The sequence below is a fragment of the Phoca vitulina genome, unplaced genomic scaffold, assembly GCF_004348235.1.
Source record: "Phoca vitulina isolate PV1807 unplaced genomic scaffold, GSC_HSeal_1.0 scaffold53, whole genome shotgun sequence".
NCBI lineage: Eukaryota > Metazoa > Chordata > Mammalia > Carnivora > Phocidae > Phoca > Phoca vitulina.
In genome coordinates, this window is record NW_022589756.1 from 11,459,569 (window position 1) to 11,484,943 (window position 25,375).

The 25,375-nt window shown below is 53.2% G+C and overlaps 2 protein-coding genes across 3 annotated transcripts in view; one reads left to right on the plus strand and one right to left on the minus strand.

The window, feature by feature from the left end:
• Nucleotides 1–1,880, plus strand: part of FDFT1 (farnesyl-diphosphate farnesyltransferase 1) — a 33,073-nt gene extending 31,193 nt beyond the window's left edge. For both annotated transcript variants that reach the window (XM_032389002.1, XM_032389001.1), the window contains one exon: nucleotides 1,293–1,880. In XM_032389002.1, coding sequence (XP_032244893.1) covers nucleotides 1,293–1,514 — 222 coding nt within the window. In that variant the 3' untranslated portion in view covers nucleotides 1,515–1,880. The remainder of the gene's footprint in view (nucleotides 1–1,292) is intronic.
• A 3,981-nt stretch (nucleotides 1,881–5,861) lies between these two features.
• CTSB (cathepsin B) overlaps nucleotides 5,862–25,375 on the minus strand; it is a 20,016-nt gene continuing 502 nt past the window's right edge. The window contains exons 2-10 of the mRNA XM_032389104.1: nucleotides 13,644–13,794; nucleotides 12,580–12,665; nucleotides 11,579–11,693; nucleotides 10,591–10,709; nucleotides 9,651–9,736; nucleotides 9,224–9,367; nucleotides 8,546–8,662; nucleotides 7,268–7,396; nucleotides 5,862–6,820 (exon numbers count right to left, since the gene is read on the minus strand). Of these exons, the coding sequence (XP_032244995.1) occupies nucleotides 6,723–6,820; nucleotides 7,268–7,396; nucleotides 8,546–8,662; nucleotides 9,224–9,367; nucleotides 9,651–9,736; nucleotides 10,591–10,709; nucleotides 11,579–11,693; nucleotides 12,580–12,665; nucleotides 13,644–13,769 (1,020 nt within the window). The 5' untranslated portion in view covers nucleotides 13,770–13,794 and the 3' untranslated portion in view covers nucleotides 5,862–6,722. The remainder of the gene's footprint in view (nucleotides 6,821–7,267; nucleotides 7,397–8,545; nucleotides 8,663–9,223; nucleotides 9,368–9,650; nucleotides 9,737–10,590; nucleotides 10,710–11,578; nucleotides 11,694–12,579; nucleotides 12,666–13,643; nucleotides 13,795–25,375) is intronic.

Sequence of the window (25,375 nt, forward strand, 5' to 3'; positions counted from 1 at the left end):
TATGCCTGCTCTGTCGTCTTCCTCCTCTTTGCCTCCGTCTCAGCTCAGATCCTTGTCACTTCCCACCTCCGTCATCTAGTTGCTCTGTCAGTTTGAGTCAGTGACCATTTGCGTGCCAGGCACAGAGCTGGGCTGGAGGCAGAAAGATGAGGAAGATGTGGTGCCTTTGAGACTTGTAGTCCAGGGAGACACACAGAAATAGCTGAATTCAGTGTTAAGTGATAAGGTAGGAGTTATGTGCAGGAGAGGGGCACGTGGCCCAACCTGGGGGTTCAAGGCAGGTTTTCTAGAAGACCTAATATCTAAATTAAGACTTGGGCAATGGGCAAGAGTTAGCCAGGTGAAGGAGTGTGACAGGCATTCCAGGAGTGGGGAATAGTGTGAGCGAAGAGGGGAACAGAAGCGTGCAGAGCAATCCAAGTGTAAGACAACAGTCGAGTTGTTCCAGTGGTGAGAAAAGACAGGTGGACAGCAGCAAGTGAAGCTGGAAAGGTTCAGTGGCCCCAGGTCACGGGTGGCCTTGTGCTCCACATCACCGAGCTCAGACCTCAACTGAGCAGCCCATAGGGAGCCGGTGGGGGTGTCAAGCAGAGGTTTTCGGTTTCTTTGGGGACAGTGTGGCGAGCAGGTGAGGGGACTTCAGGGTTAGAGTCAGGAGCTCAGTTTGGAGGCTGGTCATGGCTCAGGTGAAAGGCATTGAGGGCCTCGCCTGCAGCTGTAGTTGGAAGCATGGACGTGAGGCCTGGGTTCAGCAAATGCTTTGGAGGTTTGTGGAGGGGGCAGGAGGGGCAGAGGCGCCGAGAGGGTTCTAGGAGGACTACTCTCCGGCTCCCAGCTTCTGCTCTCGCCTTTCTTCATCCAGCCTGTGGTCCACACCACAGATTCCATCTTGTCTGGCTGTGTTTGCCCCGCCTTTTCAGTAGCCTTTCCCCTGCAGCGTGTTGCGCTGCTCTGCCGACATTCCCAGGCTCCCCCTCTGTGCCCGGCGCTGGGAGGCGCTGGGAGGCGCAGACCGGAGAGGACCTGGGTGGCTCCCCGGGGGCAGGGACGCCCTGGTGCTCCCTAGATCAGGCTGCGGGACGATACAGGCCTCCGTGGACAATCCTGCCTTATCAGTGGGGTGACTTTGGGTTATTCCTTCCGTGTTCTCTGAGCCTGTTTGCTCATTGGGAAGAGGGACATCAGATACCTCCCTGTGTAGGATTACTGTAAGAAGTAAACACAGAAGGTGTTTATAAAGGTTCTAGGACTCACTAAGTGGCACTTAAAATTTTCTCCTTTCTTTAAAACAGATTTATCATAGAATCCCCAGCTCAGACCCATCTTCTGGTAAAACAAGGCAGATCATCTCCACCATCAGGACACAGAATCTTCCCAATTGTCAGCTGATCTCCCGAAGCCACTACTCCCCTATTTACCTGTCATTTGTCATGCTCTTGGCTGCCCTGAGCTGGCAGTACCTGAGCACCCTGTCCCAGGTCACAGAAGACTATGTTCAGACCGGAGAGCACTGACTGGGTACTCGTCTGGAAGCTCAAGTTCACCCTAAAATGGATTGGCCTTTTCTTCAAGAAAAAGGATATTGGTACCCCCTCTCCCCCCGTTTTTCCCTCCCTCTTTAATCCCTGAAAGAACTCTGTGGACTTGGGACTTTTAGAAACTGTGACATGCAGTCAAGAAGCTAAGAACAAAAGGGAAGGCTACCTCACCCTCGGCAGGCAGGCCCTTGCGGGCGCTGCTCACGTCTGCGCCCCGTGGCCAGCAGCAGAGGGCCGCTCACGGCAGGTCAGGGGACATGGTGGCATATGGGGCTGCTGAGAGGGCTTACTTAGTGTGAATCCTGGCTAGAGTTCTAATTAAATGTATTTAATTTGAAGCAACCTTGGAATACATGTCCTTGTACAAAGCGAAGTGAATTTTCTCCGTTGGGTTCCCATTTCTCTCATCATTTTGTTTTATTCAGTTGACTTGAATGTAGTAGACGTCCGTGTTTGTAGGTCTAGGCAACAGCCCCAGGTTTCCTAAGGAGGCAGACTGTCTTCTGCCCATGAAGGCTAAGGACTGACTTCTGGGGGTTCTGGAATCGCTTTCTGGTTTAAAAGGAGGTTAGCTTTCAGAAAGAAACGGCGGGATTGCTTTGGGCCCCATCGTGGAAGACTGGCCTCCAGTTAAGGCTGACTTTTTAAGAAGACATCATATATAAAGATGTGTTTATAATGAAGAACTGAATTACTTTGCATCTGTCGAGGGCAGCTCATTTGAAAGCCTGGACGAGCACGGCAAATAGGAACGCAAGAATGGAGTCCGTGATGGAGGGACAGACGGCCGTCTGCGGGCCCCGCAGAGCCAGCCAGAGCAGGACCAAGAGGAAGGACCCAACTGCCTGGGCCCTGCATGGCTGTGCCTGCTGGAAACGAGCATGCGGCAGCCTCGCGTCCCTGGCCAGCTTGGGACCTGCACTCCCTCTACCAGCCTGCTGTCCCCTTGGCCGACTCTTAGCTGCATGCAGAAATGTTACCATGTCCAGGATTTTTGTGGGGTTTTTTGTCTTTTGTTTCTTTTTTTTTTAAAAATCCCCAGTTTATACATGGAAGCCTCGAGAAAGACAAAATGTGTTTTCAGGTGATGGGCTGGAAAGCCGAAGAGCATTTAGCCTCCTTCTAGCATCGCTGTCTGCCTTGAGCCCCGCACAGGCCGGGGGTGTGAGGCACGCTCACCCAGGACCTTACTGCGAAGCTAGGCCTGGGCCGGGAGGACACGGCCCCTCTCGGAGGGTGTTTGAAAAAGCCCCTCAAGCTGAGGAATCACTGTTGTGGGGCATGAAAGTACTTTCTAGAAGCCGTTCATACCCTCGGTGTATATAGCCTACTCCTCTGCCGCAGTCCTTTGTGTGCGGTGACGTCATCATCGAAGCTGAGGGTTTTCCCCGGCAGGACTGCTGGCCTCGCGTTGTTACACACGTACTCACACTGCTGTCCCTTCGTGTCCCCGGCTGCCACCGGACACAGTGGCTTAGTTTCGGTCCATGGAAGCTGCGGTGAATTGGTTCATCTGAGGGTCGGTCCTGGACAAACTTGTCACCGCGCTGAAGCCAGGCATTTGCCGCATGGGCTACAGCTCTGAGCCGGGCTCCCCAGGAATTTTCCTAGTAATTTAAGCATCAGAACTTGGTTTTAGATTCCAAGGTGGGTTGTCAGAAATTTGTGTGCTGAAATGCCGGATGAGTTCTGTTACAACCCGTGTAGGACAGAGAACAACCTGGTGGAAATCGTGGTCTGGGGTGGGTGGACTGGAAGGTTCTTTCCTGGCTCAGTCATGACCTGTGGGACTTTCTGAGTTTCTGTATGGTTTAGCAGATCTCCCAGGCCCCTCCCAGCCATAGAGTTATGTAACTTTTACTGTCATGGACTCGTGCAAAGTCTTAGCTCTTGGGCCCACTCCTGAGTGCTTTGGAAGATCATTTTCCTTCTAAATATAGTTCTCTATTAAAATTGCCAGATAAAATACAGGATGCCCAGTTAAACTAGAATTTGACACACTAGTTTTGTTTTGGTTTAGTATAATTATGTCCCAAATATTATTGCACAGGACATATTTCTACTAAAAAATTACTTGCTCTGAAATTCAAATCTGATTGAACATCCTTTGTTTTTTTTAAAGATTTTATTTATTCATTTGAGACACAGAGATACAGAGAGAGAGAGAGAGCATGAGGAGGGGGAGTGGGAGAGGGAGAAGCAGGCTCTCTGCTGAGCCAGGAGCCCAATGTGGGGCTCGATCCCAGGGCCCTGGGATCATGACCTGCGCCGAAGGCAGACGCTTAACCATCTGGGCCACCCAGGCGCCGCAACATCCTTTGTTTTTGTTAAATCTGCCAACCCCACCCTCCGCTCCACACTTTAATTAATCAGATGTATAGGATCTCTGGCCTAAGGTCTACTTGAGTTCTACTTACAGGGGAATATTTGAGCTTTTCCTCAGAGGAGTATCTGACCCATCTGAATCTAGGGCTCTAAATTTAAAGAACTCCCTTACAACAGACAGGAGCAAGAGTCTGATCTCCACACTTTGGGAGCTTCTAGAGCTCCAGATACACATGCACACCCATCTCCCTTTGGGAAAGCGCTTGGAGCAATTACCTGGAAGCCCCATTCTGTCGGAACCCTTTCCCTGGGGCTGGCGTGCACATGTGTGTAGGGGGAGGAAGGGTGGTTAGCCATTTGTTAATTAATCTTAGCAGTTTGGGAAGCAAAGCTCTAAAGCCATGGTTCTCAAACTTTAGCATCTGAATTGCCTGAAGGTCCCAGATGGCTAGGACCATTTGTCTCTCAGGTCTTGGGGAGTAGCCCCCAAACTGGCATCTTTAACAAGTTCTCAGGTGATACACATGCTGCTGGTCAGGAGCCCAGTTTGAGAACCGCTGCTCTAAGGTCTTATTTTTCAAACTCTAATGAACGTATGAATCAGCAGGAGTCTTGTTAAATTGCAAGGGCAGATTCATAGTTCTGGCCCAAGTTCCGCATTTCTAACAAACTGCCAGGTGACGGCCACGCTTTTGGTCTGAAGCATAGCTATCCGACGCATTTTAAAAGTGGAAAAGGTTCAACTATGTGCGCAGACTTCTGAGTCTAAACTAAACCCACACCCTCCTCTGGGTAATGAACAAAAAGGCATGGTCCCTTCCATCGATCACCTTGTTCGGACAGGCACCCGAGAGAAGCGTACCACTTGTTGAACTGAGGTGACAGGGTGATAAATGAGGTAATTTGAGGTTTATTTAAGTATTGACATTGATCCCAACCCTAAATAAACATGGCTGGTTTTGTTTTCTAACAGACTCCTTAAGCCAAGCGTGCAGATGCCCTGTAGTTCATCTGGGTTCTTGCCGTATTGCATCTCCACCGGCTTCCCGGCTGAGCGCGGAGCTGCGGGTGGGTGCGGGGTGGGCACAGGACGGGCACAGGATGGACATGGGATCATCCGATTGCGTTTGGGGGCAGGTCGAATTTGTCAGAACTACACTGAGGTTATGAATGTCTTCCAAATGAAATTTGAGGAATAAAGTGATTGCAAAGTTTGGCTTTGGTAACCTTTGTTAAACGCTTAAATATTATGTCAGGTGTCACAGATTTTTAAGTTTTTCATTTAATTCCGGCTTTCACAAATTTTCCCTTCCATATTCAGCAGGTGTTTAAGAGCTTATCTGATAAGGCACTTTCTGATCCCTAACTTCTAATTCCCATTGGAAGTCAGACTTCCCATGCTTCTAGAACTAGTCCAGCCCTCAGCTGGGAAAGAAGTCAGGTACTGACGGGCCAGTGGGATGGGGGGGCAATTCTTCTAGTTTCCTGTCCCTCCAACACTAGTGTACTTCACTGCTTGGGATTCTTAACCGGGACTATGCAAAGCAACAGTTCTTAACCGGCAACGTGACCCAGACACAGAGGGAACTTAGACTAGGACACACAGGCTGCTTCCACCCCGTCCCAAACATCAGCAGCGACCAGGGCGACCCGGCCCTCCGCTGGGACAAGTGGCTTCCGGCGTCACCCCCCACGCCACTCCTGTGTGACGCCCCACGCGGGTTGCTGCTGGTTTGCGGCTGGTACGAAACGGACTACAACTATGTTCCTAGCTCTTGAAATTGAGCAGGGGTGCAGCTCGTCGGGCTTGAGACACAGTGTAGGGGATGCAGTTAGAGAGCAGGGTTGATGAAAGTGACAGGGAACTAAGAGAGAAACCATGGTTTGAGGCAAGAGTTCCCTGGTTCGAGTTTCAAGGACACCCGGATCCAGGAAAACAGGATTCTGTCGGGTAAGGACGGACGGACCGTGGCATCCCACCAGAACACAGACTTCACGTTGAGGGAGAAAATGTTTTATTGGCACAGTCATTCCTTTCCTGGTTAAATTAACAGAATGAAGCAGTGATCTTTACACGGGTAAAGCTGGTTTCTCCCAAATGAGTTTCACTGTATTAGGCTGGGAGGCCGATCGGGTCGTGACCACCTGGTGGTGGTGGAGGGAGACATGGTCTGTGAAGCGAGGACAGATCCTCCAACTGTTCTGTCATTCACATGATCAGCTGAGGTGCACACAAAATAAAACACCTAAAAAGGAATCATGCCAAGGACATGACCAGAGAGGGTCTTTGCAGCAACAATGCAAAGCTCAAGAGATGCAGGGGCCCTCGGAGAACGGCTTTCCCCCAAGGGCCGCCCCACTGGTTTTCTTTTCAACCTAGTCCACAGCTAGCGAGCTACTTGCTTACAAGTACCGCCGCTGGTGGGGACTGGTCTTGTTAGGGACTCCACTTTCTATTCCTCTGGAACGCCTAACAAACCCTCTAGGTCTCGGTCTGGCTTCCCGGTATGCGCGGAAGGGGGGGAGGATGCGCTGGGGTGCGGGCACTAGTCTGGGGGGCGGGGGGTGGGAGGCCTCGCTTTGCTTGCGGCGGTGGCTCACGTCGTCTAAGTGTGCCCTGGGACCGCAGTCCACCCAGCAGGCTGGGAGGTAGCCAGGCCTTGGACGTGTCTCCTTGGAAGACGGTTCTGATGGTAGACGCGAGGTTTGGCCCAATCCTTCAGGCCCTGTCTAAAACCTCTTACATCTTATCTCAACTCGAAAGGATAAAAGACATTCCTCCCCATCTCCTCACCAGCCCAACTGGCTATATTTAGGGAAACACTGCCCCAGGGCTGGCAGGACCAGTCCCACAGCAGATTAGATCTTTTTCCAGTACTGGTCAGTGCATGGGACTCCGGCCACAATTTCTGATTCAATTCCACAGTGATCCCGTCCTCTGAGGATTTTAAAGAAGCCTGGAAAGCAAAAATATGCCTTTAGAGTGTGCTCAGTTTTGACCCTTGCCAAGGTACTCACACTCACCCCAGAAAGACTTAGGAGCAGAAGACACCAGCCTAGCCCCAAAGCAGTCAGCAAACCAACCCCAAGGTGCTCTCCCGACCCCTCTCCTGTTTGCCCAGTAGCCCGGCTCCACGTCACGAGGCCTCTAGACCCCACTTCCATTTGACCCACATAAGCAAGCACTGCACCCGGGGCGTGGGGAAGCGTGAGGGACAAGCGACCCGAAGCCACGTCCTGATCCCTACCACCCTCTCTCGGCATCAGCATCTGCCTTCATGGCAAGGGAACCCCCAGGAGGTCACTGCTGAGCCCCAGGCCCAGTGTCTGGAGCAGAGCAGGATAAGATGACCACTCCGTCCTGGCTCACACGCCCTGTGAGCAGGCAGCGGGCCGCCACTCACCATTGTCGCCCCAGTCCGTGTTCCACGAGTTGCCAACCAGCCAGTAGGGCGTGCCATTCTCCACTCCCCAGCCCAGGATGCGGACAGCGTGGCCTCCCATCATTTCTCCAGCGACGTGCTGGTACACTCCTGAGAAAGGGACGGCCCGTTCAGGCAGAGACCGGTCCCGGAGCATCGCTCCAACTCAGCTGGCTCCCCGGGCCCACCAAGCCCTCCCAAACAAGGTTACACAGAGAGCGCTCTGACGTTCTCTCAGAGGGCTCCAGGGGCTCCCGCCACATGGGGTAATCATTCCAATAGGTTTTTGAAAGCCCAACACCCAAATATGTTGAGTAAATATTAAAGGGGAGTCCCAACAAAATGAGCTTGTTGGTTGCCTTGAAAACTGAAGTTATAAATTCTAATCTAAGAAGTCAATTTAACGTTAACATTCAATTCCAGCTATCCGTTCTACATGCTAGGACTCCATGGAAGGATGTATTTGTCAAAAGGGTTCTGTAACTTGAGGAGTTTCAAGTTGCTGCCCTGGGATGGACCTTGCAGGGGTGAAGAGAGAGAGAGGCCGGGGTGGCGGCAGCCGGTGCTGACCGAGCTCAGCGTGCTCACCGGGCCTGTGGAGCAGGCGATGGCCTCACTGGTGAGTTAATCAGTCTGTCAAACTGGAAATGCACCCCTTTAAATTATGGGGGGGCGGGGGAACTGTTAAAAAGCACCAGCTTTGGGCACCTGGGTGGCTCAGTCGTTAAGCGTCTGCCTTCAGCTCAGGTCATGATCCCAGATTCCTGGGATCGAGCCCCACATCGGGCTCCCTGCTCCATGGGAAGCCTGCTTCTCCCTTTCCCACTCCCCCTGCTTGTGTTCCCTCTCTCGCTGTGTCTCTCTCTAATAAATAAAATCTTTAAAAAAGAAAAAAAAAGCACCAGCTTTATAATCTCGTCTTGCCAGAATCATCTCCCTTTATCCAATGACGTTTCCTAAGAGCAGAGAGTGCTGAAGAGTTCGAGGTGGCAGAACGGAAAGGAGACAGCAGAGGTCGGCCACGGACTGCTCATCTAGAATGGGGGGGTTTCTAAGGCAGCTCTCGGGCCGGGGGCTGTCGGGTTCCCCGGGGTGGATCCCACAGCCAGGTGCTTCCTGTCCCCCCGGCCCCCCGAATGTGAGGCGTGGTCTGGGACTTCGCCAGCACAATCCGACGTCTTCCTCTGCGATCCAGCCCTGTGGGTCCCCCCGGAACCCACACCTCCCCGGCCCCCGCTGCCATGAGGGGGCAACACGCACCAGACTTGTACATCAGGAAGTCGGAGTACACGGTGAAGGCCGCCTCTACCGGGCCGTTCTTGTAGATCTCCGCCATGATCTCCTTCTCGCTACTGGACACGCTGTAGGAACTGCATCCTGGCAAATGAACCAGCCAGGGGCGGGGGGGGGAGGGTGAGACGTGCCCCCCGCGGCTCCATCTGTCAGCTCTTCACTGACTTACGGGGAGCTGCCAGGTGAAGTCTGCGTTTGGGGACTCGTCCAGCCCAGGGGCCTGGGAAGGCTTCCCTGGGGAGGAATGAATGACGGTGCCCGACCGGGAAGCGGAGATTGGGGGGGCGGGGCACAGCTCTGAGGCGGGAGGAGCGGTGAGCACGAGACCCCAGAGGAAGGGCAGAGTGGTGCCCAGAAGGTTCTAGGCCAGATCACTCCCCTGTAAAACGAGGGGCCTGGTCCCTCCAACCCTAAGGGTCTGTGACCAACACATCGGGGATCCTGGGGCCGGATTCGGCATGGAGACAGGCAGAAAACGCAGCGTATTGCTCCCGCTGACAAGACAGTCAGTCACGACCTTCCTTTCTCCCTCCTGTGTTCCTGACTCCAAGGGTCGACTGCCCCGGCCTCTCCCTTCCTCTGGCTCAGGAAGGGTGTCAGCGGGTCCCCGGCCCCGGGGTGCTGGGAGCGCGGGCCCCACCTTACCATAGTGCTTGTCTTCTTTGTAGGACGGGGTGTAGCCGGGCTCGCAGATCTTGCTGCACTTAGGGGTATCCCCCTCCCCTGTGCATGGGGGCCGGGAGCCGTTCACGTGGTGCTCACAGGGAGGGATGGAGTAGGGTCTGCAGCCTGGGGGGCCAAGTAGAAAGGAAGGGATCAGCTGCCAGTCTCTTCAGAAGCCCTCTGGGGGCACAAGGGCAGCACCCACAGGAACAGGAGGTCAAAGGTGCAGCACGAACACCGTCGCTAAGCCTGCCTGTTCTGCCCTGGAGGGGACCGCCTGCTTCTACCAGATTGTTCAGCCTCCTGCCCTCAACGCTCAACCCGCACTTTATAATGCAAGCTGAGACCATTCTTCCTCGTGGCTTATGAAATCCAGCTAGCCAGAGAGGGGCTGAGGGCAGACACTCACCTACATGAGATTCATAGAGCCCACCGGAAACCAGGCCTTGTTTTGTCCAGAAGTTCCAAGCTTCAGCAGGAAAGCCCCCATTACAGCTAAGAAAAGAGCCACTCTTTAAATTCACTGTGAGAGAACTTCTAGCTGCTCCCAGGCCACACCACCTGCTGCCAAGGCCCCAGGGTCGCTTATGGATCCACGAGGGCCTTCAGCAGCTAGCCCAATAGCTCTCCCGGGTCCCCAGGAAGCCCACTTCACCCTCCCTGGGATAGTCACCTCTTCCGGGGAATCGCCCCAGCTCCCGGGCCTGCCCACCACCCTCCCCAACAAGACAGAAGGACCCCCGTGTTCATGTCTACCCCAAACCAGGCCGTCACACAGATTCTCAATCAGCACGCTGCAATCCCCTGGTGTTTTAATACACACGACGCTAATGCCGGGAACTGGGCTGATCGGAATGAGGTGAGGCCTGGATGCTTTTATTTAACTCCCAGGTATTTCTACTCCGTAGCCGTATCCGAGAACCATGGCTGTAAAACCAAGGCCAGAGCTGGCAGAAAAGCAGGCACCCACGGTGGGAATTTAGGTTCCGTGACCAAGCTGGGGGCCCATCATTCCTCGTTACAGAAACGAGGCCCCATTACATTTCCCTGAGCAAGGAAAGGGAACAAGGATGACAAAAACCAGGCCAGAGATCAGAAGTTCAGCCGCATATTCTGAGACCATCTCTGGTGTGCTCGCATCGAACCACCCACACCCAGCGCTGCGGGCTCAGCCTGGCTTCAGGCGGCTTCCAGAAGGTAGCAGTCACACCGGGGCCTGCTTCCAGACTCCCCCACGCCAGCTGTCTCAGCAAAGGACCGTTTGCTGACCTGGAGTACCACTCCTGTCCTCAGGGAGGCCTCAGCCTGGGGGCTCCGGGTGCCATCCCCAGGGGCCACTTCTGACTCACCCGTCCCCACACTGGTCGCCACAGCATGTGAGCATGTCCTCGGCAGACACCTCCACGTTGACGTGCCCATTGGTGCGGATGCAGATCCGGTCAGAAATGGCTTCCACGGCCCCAAATGCCTGCAGAAACAAGCCCCACACAGGTGAGCCCCACTCCTGGGCCGTGGGCTCTGCCAGCCACCCCAGCGGAGGACAGTGGACGCCTCAGACCTTCTTGGTGGCTAGTCTCCCCCCATGTCAGTGAGGGTCCTGGCGCTCAAGTGTGTCTTTAAAGCAGGAGACCAGTCCGCCCCAAATCTTTACGTGCGCACTCAAGTTCGTTTCTAAAACGTGGGTTGTTGTTAACATAAAACAGCTCACACAGAGGACAAATACTGTACGATTTTACTAATATGAGGTATCTAGGCTGGTCGGTAAGAGACAGAAAGTAGAAGGGTGGTTGCTGGGGGGCTGGGGAGGGCGGATTAGTGTTTAATGGGGACAGAGTTTCCATTCTTACAAGATGGTAAGAGCTCTGTGGATGGACCCCGGTGACCGCATTTCCGATAACGTGAATGTACTTAATGCCACCGAACTGCGCTTAAAAATGACTGAGACGGTTAAATTTATACCATGCGTACTTTACCACAGTTAGAAACTAAATTAAGATAGCTCATTGATACGGATGGGATACGTCTTCATGAGGCAGAGCAGAGCTCAAAACTACTGGTATCTGCTGATGGCCCGGGACAGCGTGTCCGACAGAGAAGTAAAAACAGCTTCACCACCCACACACGGGCCACACCCAGACTCCATGCAGAGTGCTTTGCACATCGACTCTTCCACCTAGTTCTTGCAATAACTCATGACCACAGGGATCTTCATGATTTGTATGTTGACAGAAATGGAGACTCAGCAAGTTTACGTAACTTCCCTAGTCACTCACGGCTGGTCGGACAAGTGCCCCCCGCCCCCCATGCTCGGGCCCCTCCCAGCCAGCAGGGCCTCACCCAGCAGGACCCACAGGAGCCCTGGTCTCGGATCTCTTTGATGGTCGGGCAGTTAGGCCACTGCTCCCGGGAATCGAAGCTTTCAGGCAGAATCATGTTCTCGGCAAACCAAATTCTAGATAAAGGAAGGCCTCCATGACAAACTTGCTGAGCAGGGAGCCCGACGCAGGGCTCGATCCCAAGACCCCGGGATCACGACCTGAGCCGAAAGCAGACGCTCAACCAACTGAGCCACCCAGGCATCCCCAAACTCTCATCTTACAACCCTCCCCCGTCCCCGTAGACATCAGCGACTGCCGGCTGGGCCATCACGTGGAAAGGGAGGCACAGGAAGGACAAGCTGAAGGTGACATCTGCAGAGATGTCCCCTGGGAACTTTACACAACCAAACCAAACCAAGAACTCTACCATTCCACACATCTTCTCGTTCCCTGTGCTTCCTTCTAGTCTTATTTTATTGGATATTTTTCAGGAGTTTGGCCACAAGATCCACATAACTGTGTTTCTTACTCCCCTCACCCCATCTCGGGTCTGCCCAGGGTCCTCACAACATTTTTAATATCTTCCCCATTGTGTGATGTCCCATAACTACTCCATCCACATTGGCAGATATTTCTAATGCTTCTTATAAGAGTAGTATCTACTTGAAAATGCCCATTACAGAGTTCTCTAGAAAAAATGAAACATTAATGGCAGATCAGATGGCTTTTCTTAGAGTCTCCTTCAATTATTCAAGACTGGATCCAGCCAGGTCATACAGGACAGACCCAGGGCCCTGCCCACTGGCCTCTGAGACACGTCGAGAAGCACAGTAGGAAACACGGCACCGGGGGCTGAGCCCTGTCAGGCAGAGTCTCGTAGCTCCGGGAGAAGGGAGACCTCTGGATGCCAAGGAGGCCTTCTTACTCCCTCTTTCCCGCGGTCCCAAACACACCCCTGCTGTTCATATGGCAGCAGGGCAGGGGCGGCACCGTATCCACCCCCAGGCAGCAGGCACTCACCTCTGGGGCAGCTTCGGCCCACCCAGGAAGGTGCCACATAGCTTCCTCAGGTAGCTCGGGTCCACATTGTGGAAGTTGTGTCCAGCCTGGAAGAGGGCCCCAGCCACAGCAGTCAACAGAGGGGGTGTCCAGGGGTGGGGGTAGATGAAGGCCTGACAAGGCCAGGGGTCCCGACCAGCTCAGCAGAGCAAGGGGACTTGGGTCATTGCTATAGAACAAATGCATCCCCCCAAATTCATGTTGAAACCTAACCCTCAAGGTGATGGTACCTGGAGGTGGGACCTTTGGGAGGTGATTTGGTCATGAGGGTGGAGCGATTTGGTCACGAGGGTGCAGCCCTCACGAACGGGATTAGTGCCCTTCTAGGAGCCCCAGGAGAGCTGGCTTGCCCCTCCCACTAAGGGAGGCCCTCCCTAGAACCCAGCCATGCTGGCACCCTGAAACTGTACTTCCAGCCTCCAGAACTGTAAGCAATGCATTTCTACTTATGTACCACCCAATCTGTGGTACTTTGTTACAGCAGTGTGGACGGACTAAGACAGGCACCTCTCATAGCAAGTGAGGCCCCGTCCCGAGGGAGCCACCCGGGGCGGGGGGGGGGGGGGGGGGGGGGCGGGCACGCAACTCCCAGACCACTGGGTATCTTCTCTGATCTGCTACATTTGCTGAGGTCAAGAGAAACCCTCTGCAGCCCTGAACATGGCTCATTCTTCGTCTCTTTATTCCTGCAGTCCCAGGCCTCGGGGGCTGGGCAGAAGCAAGGAGCTGCCCGATGAGCCTTAACAATTACCATGGTGGGGGAGCGAGGTTCAGGGTCCTCCTGGCTGTGAGCACTTCCAGAGCTCGTTTAGCCCCCATGCACCACCACGCACGCGTGCGCAGGGGGCAAGGAGCAGGGAGGAGGTTGGCACGGTCCGCAGTGGCCACGATCTCAATCAGACCGACTCTCCGGGACAGACGGTCCTACGGGCCACAGCTGCAGCAACCACCCTCGGGAGGCGCAACGCACCAACCGCACCCCTGCGGCAGGGGCGCGCACAGAAGCGGCGGTCCCCACAGCTCACCTTCCACGTCGTGTTACGTCTGTTAACATAGCTGACCAGCTCATCCGACAGCGGCTGGAAAGGCGGCCTGCTCTGGGCACCAGTCAGCACCACCAGGCAGCCAAGGGTGGCCAAGAGCTGCCACATTTTGGAAGCTGGATCTTCGATTCACCTAGAAAAGACAAGACATCAGGATACTTCAGTTCAAGTACGTAACATACACAGGGGTGCCATCTCAGGCAGCATGGTTCTGGGGCCAGAAACAACTCAGGGGTTCCATTTCTCAGTCTCCTCTTCGGAAATGTGTGGGTGTGGGGGGCAGAGAGCCCTCGAAGACCAACAGTGCCCCTGGGCTCCCAGGCCCCGTCTCAGCAAAGTCCCAATCCGTGCCCGTAGCACACAGGGCCGTGCTGTGGACTGAATGTTCGTCCACCCCAGCCCCCCACCCAAATTCATGTTGAAATCCTAACCCCCATGTGATGGGATTAGGAGGTGGGGCCTTTGGGGGGGTGATTCGTCATGAGGATGGGACCAGTGTTCTCATCAGAGAGACCCCAGGGAGCTCGCTCTCACCTTCTGCCATGGGAGCACACAGCCAGAAGGGGACCCTCACCTGACCGTGCCAGCACCCTGGCCTCAGACTCCCACACTGGGGCCCAAACTGAGAAACTTCTGCTTAGCAGCCACCCCGTCTGTACTGTTCTGTCGGGAGCCGCCCAAGGGGCTAAGACGGGCTGCGTCCGCGTGTCCTCCAGATGCCCCAGGGCCGGGACAGAGCAAGCTGCGGGCAGCTGGGCCTCCTGGGCCTCCCCCCCGGCCGTTCTCAAGCCGGGCTCACCGTCTGATGGCGCTGCTCACTGGGTGGCCGGCGGCTATCTCGGGAGCTGCGGGGCTGGGGCCGGCACGGCCCTGCTGTCCGTCAGAAGCCCAGGGCCCAGGCCCCAGGCAGCACGGACGCCTGCATCCGCAACCCATCAACAGACCCAGATCTTCGGGCTAAACGGGGGTTCAGGGCCCTCCCTGCTGTCGCCCAGCTGCCTCTCCCTGGGTTTGTCGAACCAAGTTTGAGACTTTTCCAGGTTAGTGCTCTGAGACAGTAAACGGTCTTGGGTGATTAGGTCCCAAGTGGAGGACCACTGAGATAAGAAAAACGCGAAAGAGAATCTATTTCCCCAGCCACACTCGGGGCATAAGACAAGCCAACACAGGCCAACGAAGCCCAGCATGTGCCAGTCTCAGTAGCACCAGGGGGCAGAGCCAGTCTGGCCAGTGGCACAAGTCCGGGACGTTCTCTGGTTTTTCCAGTCAGCCAAGGGCTCTGTTTCAAAGATGGGTCTTTCCAGGAAGGGAAGCCATGACATTATAACCACAGTCCTTAGATCTCAGACTGGCTTGCAAGTCAGGAGACCAGCCCCGCCTCTGAATCATGCTCTTAGGCAAGGAGCTCTAATGAAAGCAAGCAATGTTCCGGGTGCCACCGCCCCGGGGGCCTTGTGGGACACCTGTGTGGGGAGTGGGGGTGGAAGGGGGAGGGTTTCCTGTCCCTGACCCCAGCAGCTTCCAGAGGGACCCACCTCCTCCCAGGACACAGGGTTCCCAAAGATGCACTGAGCATGCAGCCTCCCACAGTGAATTACAGTTGACGCAAGACTTAAACTTGACTGCCACTTAAGCCAACAATTCATCCCGAAGAATAAAGACGTGACAACAGCAAACAGTTCTGGAAAAGAGCACGGATGGAGGCCTGCCCTCTGGGGTAGTCAACATACTATAAAACCCTGGCTGACACTGGCCCAGGAACAGTCTGCTCAACAAAACAGACCACTCTCCGTGGGGGGATTTAGCTTTCGTGGCACAGGTGGGAGGGGAAACGGCACGTTTCAGTGAATGACATTTCGAAAAACACAGTAAGGCTGAATCTTTACACAGGAAGTGTTACACGGAACAAGGATCTTGAGCAAAAACAAGCTGTATGAAGAAAACAGTAAATGCACTTTAAAAAACTGTAGTATCAGAGTGAGAACCATCTATGATTGACAAACAAAACTTTAAAGAGACAGTGCTTGATTACATGAAAATAAAGCCTCTTTTTCTAGAAAAACAAAACAAGATAAAAAGTGGCAAACTGACAAAATAGTACTCCCATATACTTAAAGCTTCATTTCCTTAATATGCAAAAGGCGCTTAAAAACCTGAATAAAACCAGAATAGAGAAATGGCAAAAGGACACACAATGAATTTATAGAAAAAGAAGTACAGGGAGCCTGGGGGGGCTCAGTCGTTAAGCATCCGCCTTCGGCTCAGGTCATGATCCCAGGGTCCTGGGATCGAGCCCCACATCGGGCTCCGCACTCAGTGGGGAGCCTGCTTCTCCCTCTGCCTCTGTCTCTCTCCATCTCTCATGAATAAATAAAATCTTAAAAAAAACAAACAAAACTACAAATGGCCATCAGATATCAAAAGATACTCAATTAGTTGAGATTAAATGAAGGACTTGCAAAGGCTGGGCGGCTGGCTGGTTCCTGGCGGGGGTCAGACGTGGGGAGGCAGAAACGCTGGGCTGCTAAACCCCGGTGGTAAGCACAATCATGGAGATGATACCCGGGCCATTTCTATAAATTTTTCGACCTGTATGCCCTTTGGCTCAGCAATCTGACATTTAGAAATTTATCCTACTGGCCTCAAATTCAAAGATACAGGTATACAGATGTTTACTAAATATTCTCTGTATAACGAGAGACCAGAAACAAAGCAAGTGTCTAATAACAGAATAACTGTTATGTTACAGTAAATGATTAACAGAACAGAAAGCGCCATTCAAAATGAACTAGGTGAAGTGAATCATACTGTACGGATAAAGTAAATATGCCCAAGATACATGTAAGTGGGAAAAAAGCAAGTAGCAGATGAGTCATGGTAAGCGTGTGAGCCCATGAAGCAATGTACATGCCTATGACCGTTACCACATGCAAAACATCAAAAAAAACCCAAAAACGTGAAAAGTAGTATGTGTGGCGAGGAGACTTATTTTTCACTATCTTTTTTAAAAAAATTAAATGAACATATTATATTCAAAGTTTTGCTCTTTTAGGAAGAAGAGTAGCTAGGGCTACCCAAAACCCTGAGCTCCCAAATGTACTTCCAGTTGATTCCTAGTCAAAGTGAAGCGTTCTCCTAGTGACTTTCGGCTCAAAACACTTAACCTGGGTGCCTGGGTGGCTCAGTTGGATAAGCGTCTGCCTTCGGCTCGGGTCGTGATCCCGGGGTCCTGGGATCGAGTCCCGCATCAGGCTCCTTGCTCTGCGGGGAGCCTGCTTCTCCCTCTCCTCCCCACTTGTGCTCTCTCTCTCTAATAAATAAATAAAATCTAAAAATAAAATAAAAAAAAAAAAAAACACTTAGTCTTCTTGTTTTCAGTGACTCACGGGGAGGCTGGTGCTCCCATGACCACGTCATGGACCCACATGGTCTCCCAACTGTTAGGTAAATGTCTCGCTGTGTCCTCACACGGTGGAAGGAGCAAGGGAGCTGAGGTCTCTCTCATAACATCTTCTGAGCAAAGAAGCAAAGCAGTCGGGTTCCCTTTCTTTATCCGGACACCCTCCGACTTACACTGGGCACCTCCACATTTTCCCACGATAGGAGAACCTAGCAGGTGAACACTGGAGGGTACGCTCTGGGCACATAGGTGTTCAGACCCATGCCAGTAGGGCCAGGCCTGCTGACAAGCCCACTAGAATCACACCTGGGAGGGTCGCCCTCCCCGGCTTTCACCGTGAGCTGTGGGAATGTGGTGGGGTGCTAAGGCAGCCCCATGTGAATGCTCCCTACAGGTCATAGAGGGCCATCCCCAGGTGACCCTCGGGGGCTCTGCCACCTGCTGAGACATTAAATCATGAGCAAGTGGAGAATGGGAGCAATTCCATGATAACTTGGACTTGAAACAAGCTTTCTCTGGTTCTTCTGGTGGCAGAGAACACAGGCACACCCATTTCCCAGACGGTTCTGTTTCTGTGCCAAGGGCTGCCATGGCCACAGCCAGGCCAACTTCTGAGGCCTGCCAGGCCCCCGCAAGTGAGACTTTCACGCACTTGCCCTTCTTCTCTTGGTTCCACAGGTCCTCCTCCATACTTCCTGTCAACGTCATTCTCCCCATCATAACCCTGCGTCAGGGAGACCAGGGGCCCCAGCGAACTGCACAGCCATGAGCCTGGAGGGCGGGAGCTCAGCTTGAACCACTGACTAAAAGCCCCCCTAGCACTGAGCACTTGGACAACTCTTCCTTTCAGCCCAGCATCCCAGGGCTGTGGCATTTGGGAGTAAGTCTGGATTGGGGTTCAGGTAGTGAACAGCTGCTGTAGCCTATGGCGAGGATGAGCACTGGGCTTGGAGTCAGGAGGCCTGGGTTCAGATCTTCTGCTTACTAACTGTACACCTTGAGTACCAACCTGCACTGAGCCTCAGTGTCACCAGCTGTAAAATGGGGCTGATGACCTTTCATTTCTCCAGGTGGAAGTCCAGGGTGCCACGACGGCACCTGCTCTATAGTAAGAAAGCGGCGAAGGGCTGCTCGCTTGGGCACCCTCAATTCCCAGGTGCCACCCACCACCCTCCTTTCTGCCCTCCCTCCCCCCACCTGCCCCCACTGCTAGCCTGTGCCAAGTAACTTCAGTCCACTCCAGACCTGTCCACAGTACCTACCTCTACATCACAAAAGTCTGAATTAAAAATGAGGTTTAACCTCAATTATCCTCCAACTGGGCTTCCATTTTAGAGCCTGGGAGACTGCTGAGCTTTCTCCGGCTAGAAGGGACAGACGCAGATATCCCGCGTCTTCCTGCATCCGCACGAACCGTGCGCAGCGGACCAGCGACAGCAACTGGCTAACGCAAGCTGTGCGCCCAGCAAGCTGGCCGTGGTCCTACGGCCTTTGCTGGAAACACAACCAGCTTTCGCTTCCCCTCTTTGGGGCGAACACTTCCCATTTTCTCAGTTTTGTGTTTTGTGTGTTTTTTTTTAATTACAGGACAGAATGAACAAAAGTCCTTATTCTGTGAGAAAAGAAGGGCCCAAACTGGGTAAGAAGAGTTGCAAGTCACCAGACCCGCTTGCAGGGCGTGGACACCGTGGAGGGAACAGCTGTGGGCAGATGGTACCTCCAGCCCTCAGGCAGCTGGTCTTCCTGGGTGGACCCCTCTGGCCCTCTGCCAAGCCAATCCCTGGCTGAACAAGACAGGCTCTCACATTTCTTCCCTCTCCAGGCCCCTACGGCACTCGACAGTTTCCATGGAAGCACATCCCACTGAATGCCAGGTGGTCAGCTCATCCTATTAGCCCCCCCACCCCCCATAGCATAATCACTCCCCAGACTACTCTGAAGCCATTCCTGGGACTACTGTGGACCTTGGGACTCTAGAATGAAATGGAATGAACGCAGGGGCTGATGCCAAGTTGCAGAAGGCTTCGGTCCTGATATTCTCTAAGGACATGGAATCAGTTTGGGCTGCTGCCGAGATTGATTTTTACCAAAGCTTCCTTAGGAGGTTGGAGAGCCCTCAGGAAGACTGGATTCTCAATCTGTCCCAAATCTAAGGAGACAGGACCTAGGTAGCTGAAATTTCCAAGTACGCCCAGCTGCAATCTTCTGGGCAATACAGAAACAGATGAATGGGTGTCCGGCACGGCTTTCATGCCCTCCTCCGCTCGGCCCCGCCCGCTGCCGGGGTTCATGTACTGCGGGCCCCCCTTCACAGCTGGCTCTAAAGGACCAAAACCCGAGGGCCTTGTTTTTGCCCAGAGCCACGGAGCAAGGCTGTGCCCTGCAGATCATCAGCAGAGTGCCTGCAGACGAGGGGGACGGTGGGCAGGCAGGAGCACTGGGAAGGTCTAGTGGGACCTTGCTCTTGCTACAGCAAGAACCTTGCTCTTGCGACTTTCTCTCTCACATTCACGGCAGCTGTTCCGGAAGTTTCGAGCCCTTCGATGCACTACCTACACACCAGAACTAGGCAGCTCTTCATTTCTTCCGACAGCGACTTGCCGAGCGACGCCTCCGCGGTGGCTGACACAAGCGCCTTCATCTCAGACATGCTCCGCTCGAACTGAAGGCAACCTTGCCTCTGAGTCTGAATCACGGCCTTGATGTTTCCTGTCTCTGCTCGGAATGGAAACGCGTCCAACTGCTTCATGGCTTACAACCTTCAAATTAAAAATAACAAAACCAAAAGGGCTCCCCGTCGCCAACTGTTTCCTTAGAGCTGTGAGGATGAACGGGCACCAGCTGGCGTCTAGAGCCAGGCTCCCTGCAGCTGAACGCCCCCAGGCAACTGCTGTGTGATCCAGAAAGGGCAGCCACTGCAGTGTAGCTCACAGCCCTGCAGGTGCCAGGGGAACCAGGGGAAGCAGTGAGAAGGCCCCACCCGGGAGCGTCCGGGTGGCTCAGTCGGTTCAGCGTCTGCCTTCGGCTTGGGTCATGATCCCGGGGTCCTGAGATGGAGCCCCACGTTGGGCTCCCTGCTTAGCAGGGAGTCTGCTGCTTCCTCTCTCTTTGCCCCTCCCCCTACTTGTGCTCTCTAATAAATAAAACCTTTAAATTAAAAAAAAAAAAAAGGGGAAGGTGGCCCCACCTGCCTCACCCACGTAAACAGTTTAGGCCATTCACAGGTACTCCCCCTGCTGCCCACCTGCCAACCATCTGTCCCCAAACCGGGGAATTCCCACCGGGTTGAGCAGGACAGGCCTACTCAAACTCCTCTCCCACAGCGCCTGGAAACCATCTAGTTAGAGCGCCCACAAACGGAACACTGCTTAAGATCAGCCACAGCAGCCCCCATCCCACAAACGGGAAAATTACAACCTTGGGCTTCAAATAATGGACCCCGGGAAGGCCCTTGGCAGGTGCAAATTTTTGTACTGTTGAGAAACAAGAATTTGGGCAAAGTTCTGGAAGCTTCTGCTCACCAGCTTTGCTCACAGTCTCTGATACTGTCTGATACTGAGATGCTAAAGGGGGCATTATATTCTCAAGTCTCTGTTTCTAAAATGGGCATACCGCCTGGATTCTGAAGGACCTTAGGACTACTTCATACAAGCTTGCACAAATCCTTGGGGATTTAAACGAGATTAGCATTCCACGCCTCCCCAGCTCACAGGAGCACGTGGCTCTAATTCGACTGCAGGCTAGATCTCATCTCCCCGTGGGCGGGCTGGGTACTGAGGTGGCTGAGACACTGGCAGTGACAAAAGCAAGCAACAGAAAGGCGCTGCCTCCCCAGCTTGGTCCTGGCTCCTCTCTCGAGGCCCCACGAAGACGTACTTGCCTCACGAGGCTGCTGGGAGATGGAAGGAGACGGTCTTTTCCAAGGTGCCTTCCACGCAGCGCGGCTTGTAGTAGGCAGTCCTGACGATGGACTGCCTGCCACCAGGAAATGGTTGTGTCCTCACTGGTGAGGGGAACACACAGCTCTCTACTCACAGGCGGGGCGATCCGTGCCGTCCCAGGCTATTTTTTTTTTTTTTATTCTCAGAAAAATTATCATCACCCTACTTTTAGCAACAAGTCCTTAAATACTGGTTCATTGTGCTATCTTGCCCACCAGAACAAAGCACTCCCAAGCACCCACAGGGCTCAGTGGAGGAAAAGATGGCTCCCAGCTGATGTCTGCCGATGCCTCAACCCCAGAATGGCCAGGGCTCCTGGCTGGCACCACCCTCCCAGGGCTTGTGCAAGCCCAGAGGCTGTGTGACTTGTGTATGTGTAAGCACACCCTGCCCAAGCCCAGGTCAGAGGGTCACGGAGAAGCCCAGCCCCTGCTGGGTCTCTTGGCAGAGTAACTCGGATGTTCTCGCAGTGCTTTAGACTGGATCAGTTTACTGTTTTTGGTGGTATCTATCCCATCCTCCTCCCCTTACCCTTGCTAGTGACTAGGTTATCTTGATGGCCAGACTGAAGTGAATTAGGAGCCTGGTAGAGACAGATAACACAGGCAGGCAGCTTCCTTGGCACCCCGCAGTCTGAAAACAGTAATGCTGGGAAAGGACCTTTGGTCTTGCATCGAACTTCTGTTTTATAGGTGAGGGATAAAGTGGTGCCTGAGAAAACGCCAGACGCGTGCCCTGAAGAGTGTATCTGAGTAGGTATGGACAATTACCAAGAGATCAAACTCTAAAATTCCACCACAATTATTTTAGCGACCCCTGTCATGTCACAAGCTTTCAGGAGCCTCAGTGTTCTCATCTGTAAAGTGGAAGAGTCAAACTGCACTACCCAAAATTCACATGCATTCTGAAAGTTAAAAAGAAAAAAATTAGAAAAGGTTATCTAATTGCAGAAGTCCAGATACCTGTTTGGATCTAAAGAAACCTCGGTGAGTTTTAGCTGTTAACAAACACATTAAAACTACAAGCACTGTTGGGGCGCCTGGGTGGCTCAGTCGTTAAGCGTCTGCCTTCGGCTCAGGTCATGATCCCAGGGTCCTGGGATCGAGCCCCGCATCGGGCTCCCTGCTCCGCAGGAAGCCTGCTTCTCCCTCTCCCACTCCCCCTGCTTGTGTTCCCTCTCTCGCTGTCTCTCTCTCTGTCAAATAAATAAAATCTTAAAACAAAACAAAACGAAACAAAAAAACAACTACAAGCACTGTCAGTGATCAACAACAAAAATAGAAATCCTCACTCATCAATGATTTCCAAGAGCAAAGAATTATTTGAATTCCTGGTCATAGAAATTAAAAGAGCGACACCATTTCAAACCCATCTGGTTGGTAAAAATCAAAGTCTGGTAATATCCAGTGGTGGTAAATGAGGAACAGGAACCCTCACCACTGCTGGTAGGACATACTGGTAAAACTTGGACAGCATTCTATCAGTATCTAGCAAAACGGAAGACGCACACATCTTATGACCCAGGAATTAACTGGCCTTCTCCTGCTTTTGCCCTAGAGAAACCCTTGGGGGTGCCTGAGAGGTACAAGGATTTACTGCAGGCTGCCCTGAACAGTGAGAAAGTAAAAACAACCTGTCCCTCAGTAAATACTGTGCGTTTAAGATGCATGAACTAGAGTTGCATTATCAATGCAAATAATAAACCTCATTAACACCAGTGGGAAAGGATACAAGCAGCACCATTACAGTTATATCACTTTTAGTAACACTGTTCATGGACTGATACAAAGTATTAAAAGTACCCCCAAAAACGTGCAGGAGAATTATAAAGAGAGGACCAAGATAGGAGCTACCACGTCCCCGGGGAAGAGCAGAAGAGCAGAAAAAGGCATGGGGGCGGTAATGGACTTGCAGAGCAAACAAGCTGAAACCTGCCTCCCGCCTGGGGCCGTGTCCAAGAGGAAATGCACTCCTTGTGAACCCCACACAAGCCTGAGTTGGGGAAAGCGTGTGGGGATGAGGCTGGAGGTTAGAAACGAGACTGGTTAAGTCTAAATATATACTGGCATTTGATCCCTCGGTGGGATATGAACATGAACAGCCATGGAAAGACCCAGGATTTATTGCCCACACACCCTTTCTTAGGCAGCTTCTGGAGTGTGCGAGGAGCTTAAACCAAGAGGTGATGATGTACTCGGGACCGGGTGTAGACACTGCTGCTGACTGCCTCCCAACATCCACTGAGTACAATACCCACCTGCATGTGCCCCATCTACATTCATCAACTTGTCAACCCCCACCACCTCTCTGCACGTGAGGCTGAACCATATGAAAAGTGCCTGATTTCCATCCTTCTTGATCTAGAAAAATCCCCAGTTCTTATCATCTTCGCATTTTCCTTATGTCAAACTATCTAAAACAGGCAGCAGACATATCGAGCCCTTACTCGGAAATAGCCCAGTCCTTCCCTCCCAAGGACCCTAGGGATATTCTACAAAACCACAACTCCTTACCACATTTAAGAAAATCACCCAACAGACGCCCCACAACTCCCCTGAATGTGCTCTCCCTTGCTTCTCAGTCCAACTGCCCAACAGGAATACAAAATATCTCCTAGCCCTAAAATGTGTGCAACTTCCTATCCCCACGCCCAGGTCCTATAACTGAGGAAAGAAAGAACCAGTCTAAGAGAAAGGCCTCAGCTCAAGATGCTGAATCAGCAGCACATGGACAGGTTCATCCTGGGGCCCAAGAGCTTACCCCCCTCACCACCCGACCAGTCCGGAAACAGAGCTGTCCTGACCCAACAGCAGGGGAGTTACTGGAGCCGGGGCTGGGCTGGCTTGCGAAGCCCCCAGATAAGGGAGCTACACCCTTCCACTGCTGAGGGGCAATACCCCAGCTCTGGGGCAGATGCCCAAAAAGATTGGAGCAGAAGCTTTCTTCAGGGCACCATTAACTCTCTTTGGGAAAAGCCACACAGGGGGTGTGTGTGTGTGTGTGCGCGTGGCAGGAGGGGTGGTGCAGCTCAGCTCCTTTCTCTATAAAGTTCAAGGGCTCTAGGTCACCCTCACCAGTGCCAACAGGAAACAATTCTCAAGGTGCCTGGCTGGCTCAAGGCAGTAGAGCATGTGACTCTTGATCTCAGGGTTTTGAGTTCAAACCCCATGGTGGGTAACCATGCCTACTTTAAGTAACCAAGCCTACTTAAAACAAAACAAAAACAACAACAACAACAAAAACCCACCAAAAAAAAAATCTCCATTATTTAAGGATGTTATGGAAGAAAAGCAGCCCTCACCCAACCAGACACCCTTCTAAGCCTCTTCACCTTCTTATTCTGAATCTATAGACTCAACGGGATGAATGCATCCCAGATACATTTGTGTCTGGTGGAGGCACTTGATCCATTTTTCTGAGGTTAACTAAAGATGCTAGGTCTCCATGTGAACCCCACCCCCGCCCCTCCCACTGGTGTGAGGGACTCCTGGAAGGATGTGGGGCCTGGGTTATTGTCCTTACGCTTGCACAGCCTGTTGGCTTCCTCAGTGCCAGGGGAAGAGAAGGACCTAGGCCCACTAAGGCAAATGCAATTCACATCCACCTGGAGGGCCTGCTGAGCCCCCCCCCAGACTCAGCCACCCCTCACTGCTCCCCAGATGCTCCCTCTCCCAGGCCTCCAGGGTCATTAACTGAGGGAAGAGGTGGTGCCCCAGGGACTCTGCCCTGCTTTCCCTTCTCTCAAACAGTCCTGGGCCTATGGAAGGCACGGTCTCCCTTCCACCAAGTCGAGAAGTAGGGAGTGGCATCTTCCCCCACCTCCCAGGGAGAGGGCGACTGGGGCTCCCAAGCCCTTTACCTAGTCTCCTAACCCCTCTGCTTAATTTGTCCTCCCATCAGTGGATTTAACTCATCCTGTGGCCTCCACCCTCCCTGCTCCACCCAGTTCCAGGTTCCAGTTTTCTGGTTTCTATCTTCCGGGGTCCCTAGAATTGTGCGTGTGGTTGTGTGCAGAAAGTTGCCCAAACAAACTCTTTGGAATAAGAAAACACCTAAAACAGATGTAGGGAGACACTATGATCTCAGCAATTTCCAGAGGAAACTGAGGCCCGGAAGCTCACGACGGGCTGGGGAGCTAGATTCTAGCCAAAAGTCACCTGGATCCAAGCCAAGCTCTTCCCGCAAGCTCCTCCCGGGCTGCTTCCCAGGCCCGACCCCGGAGGCGGGCGGACCGTGGGGGTCGCGGTGAGCCCACCTGGGGTGGCGAACACAGCCCTAGCGGAGGGGGCCGGCGGGCGCCTGCTTTCTGGCCGGAGTCGGGGTGGGTGCCAGGCTGCCCGCCTGGGGAGGGGGGGCAGAGGGAGAGGGGGGGG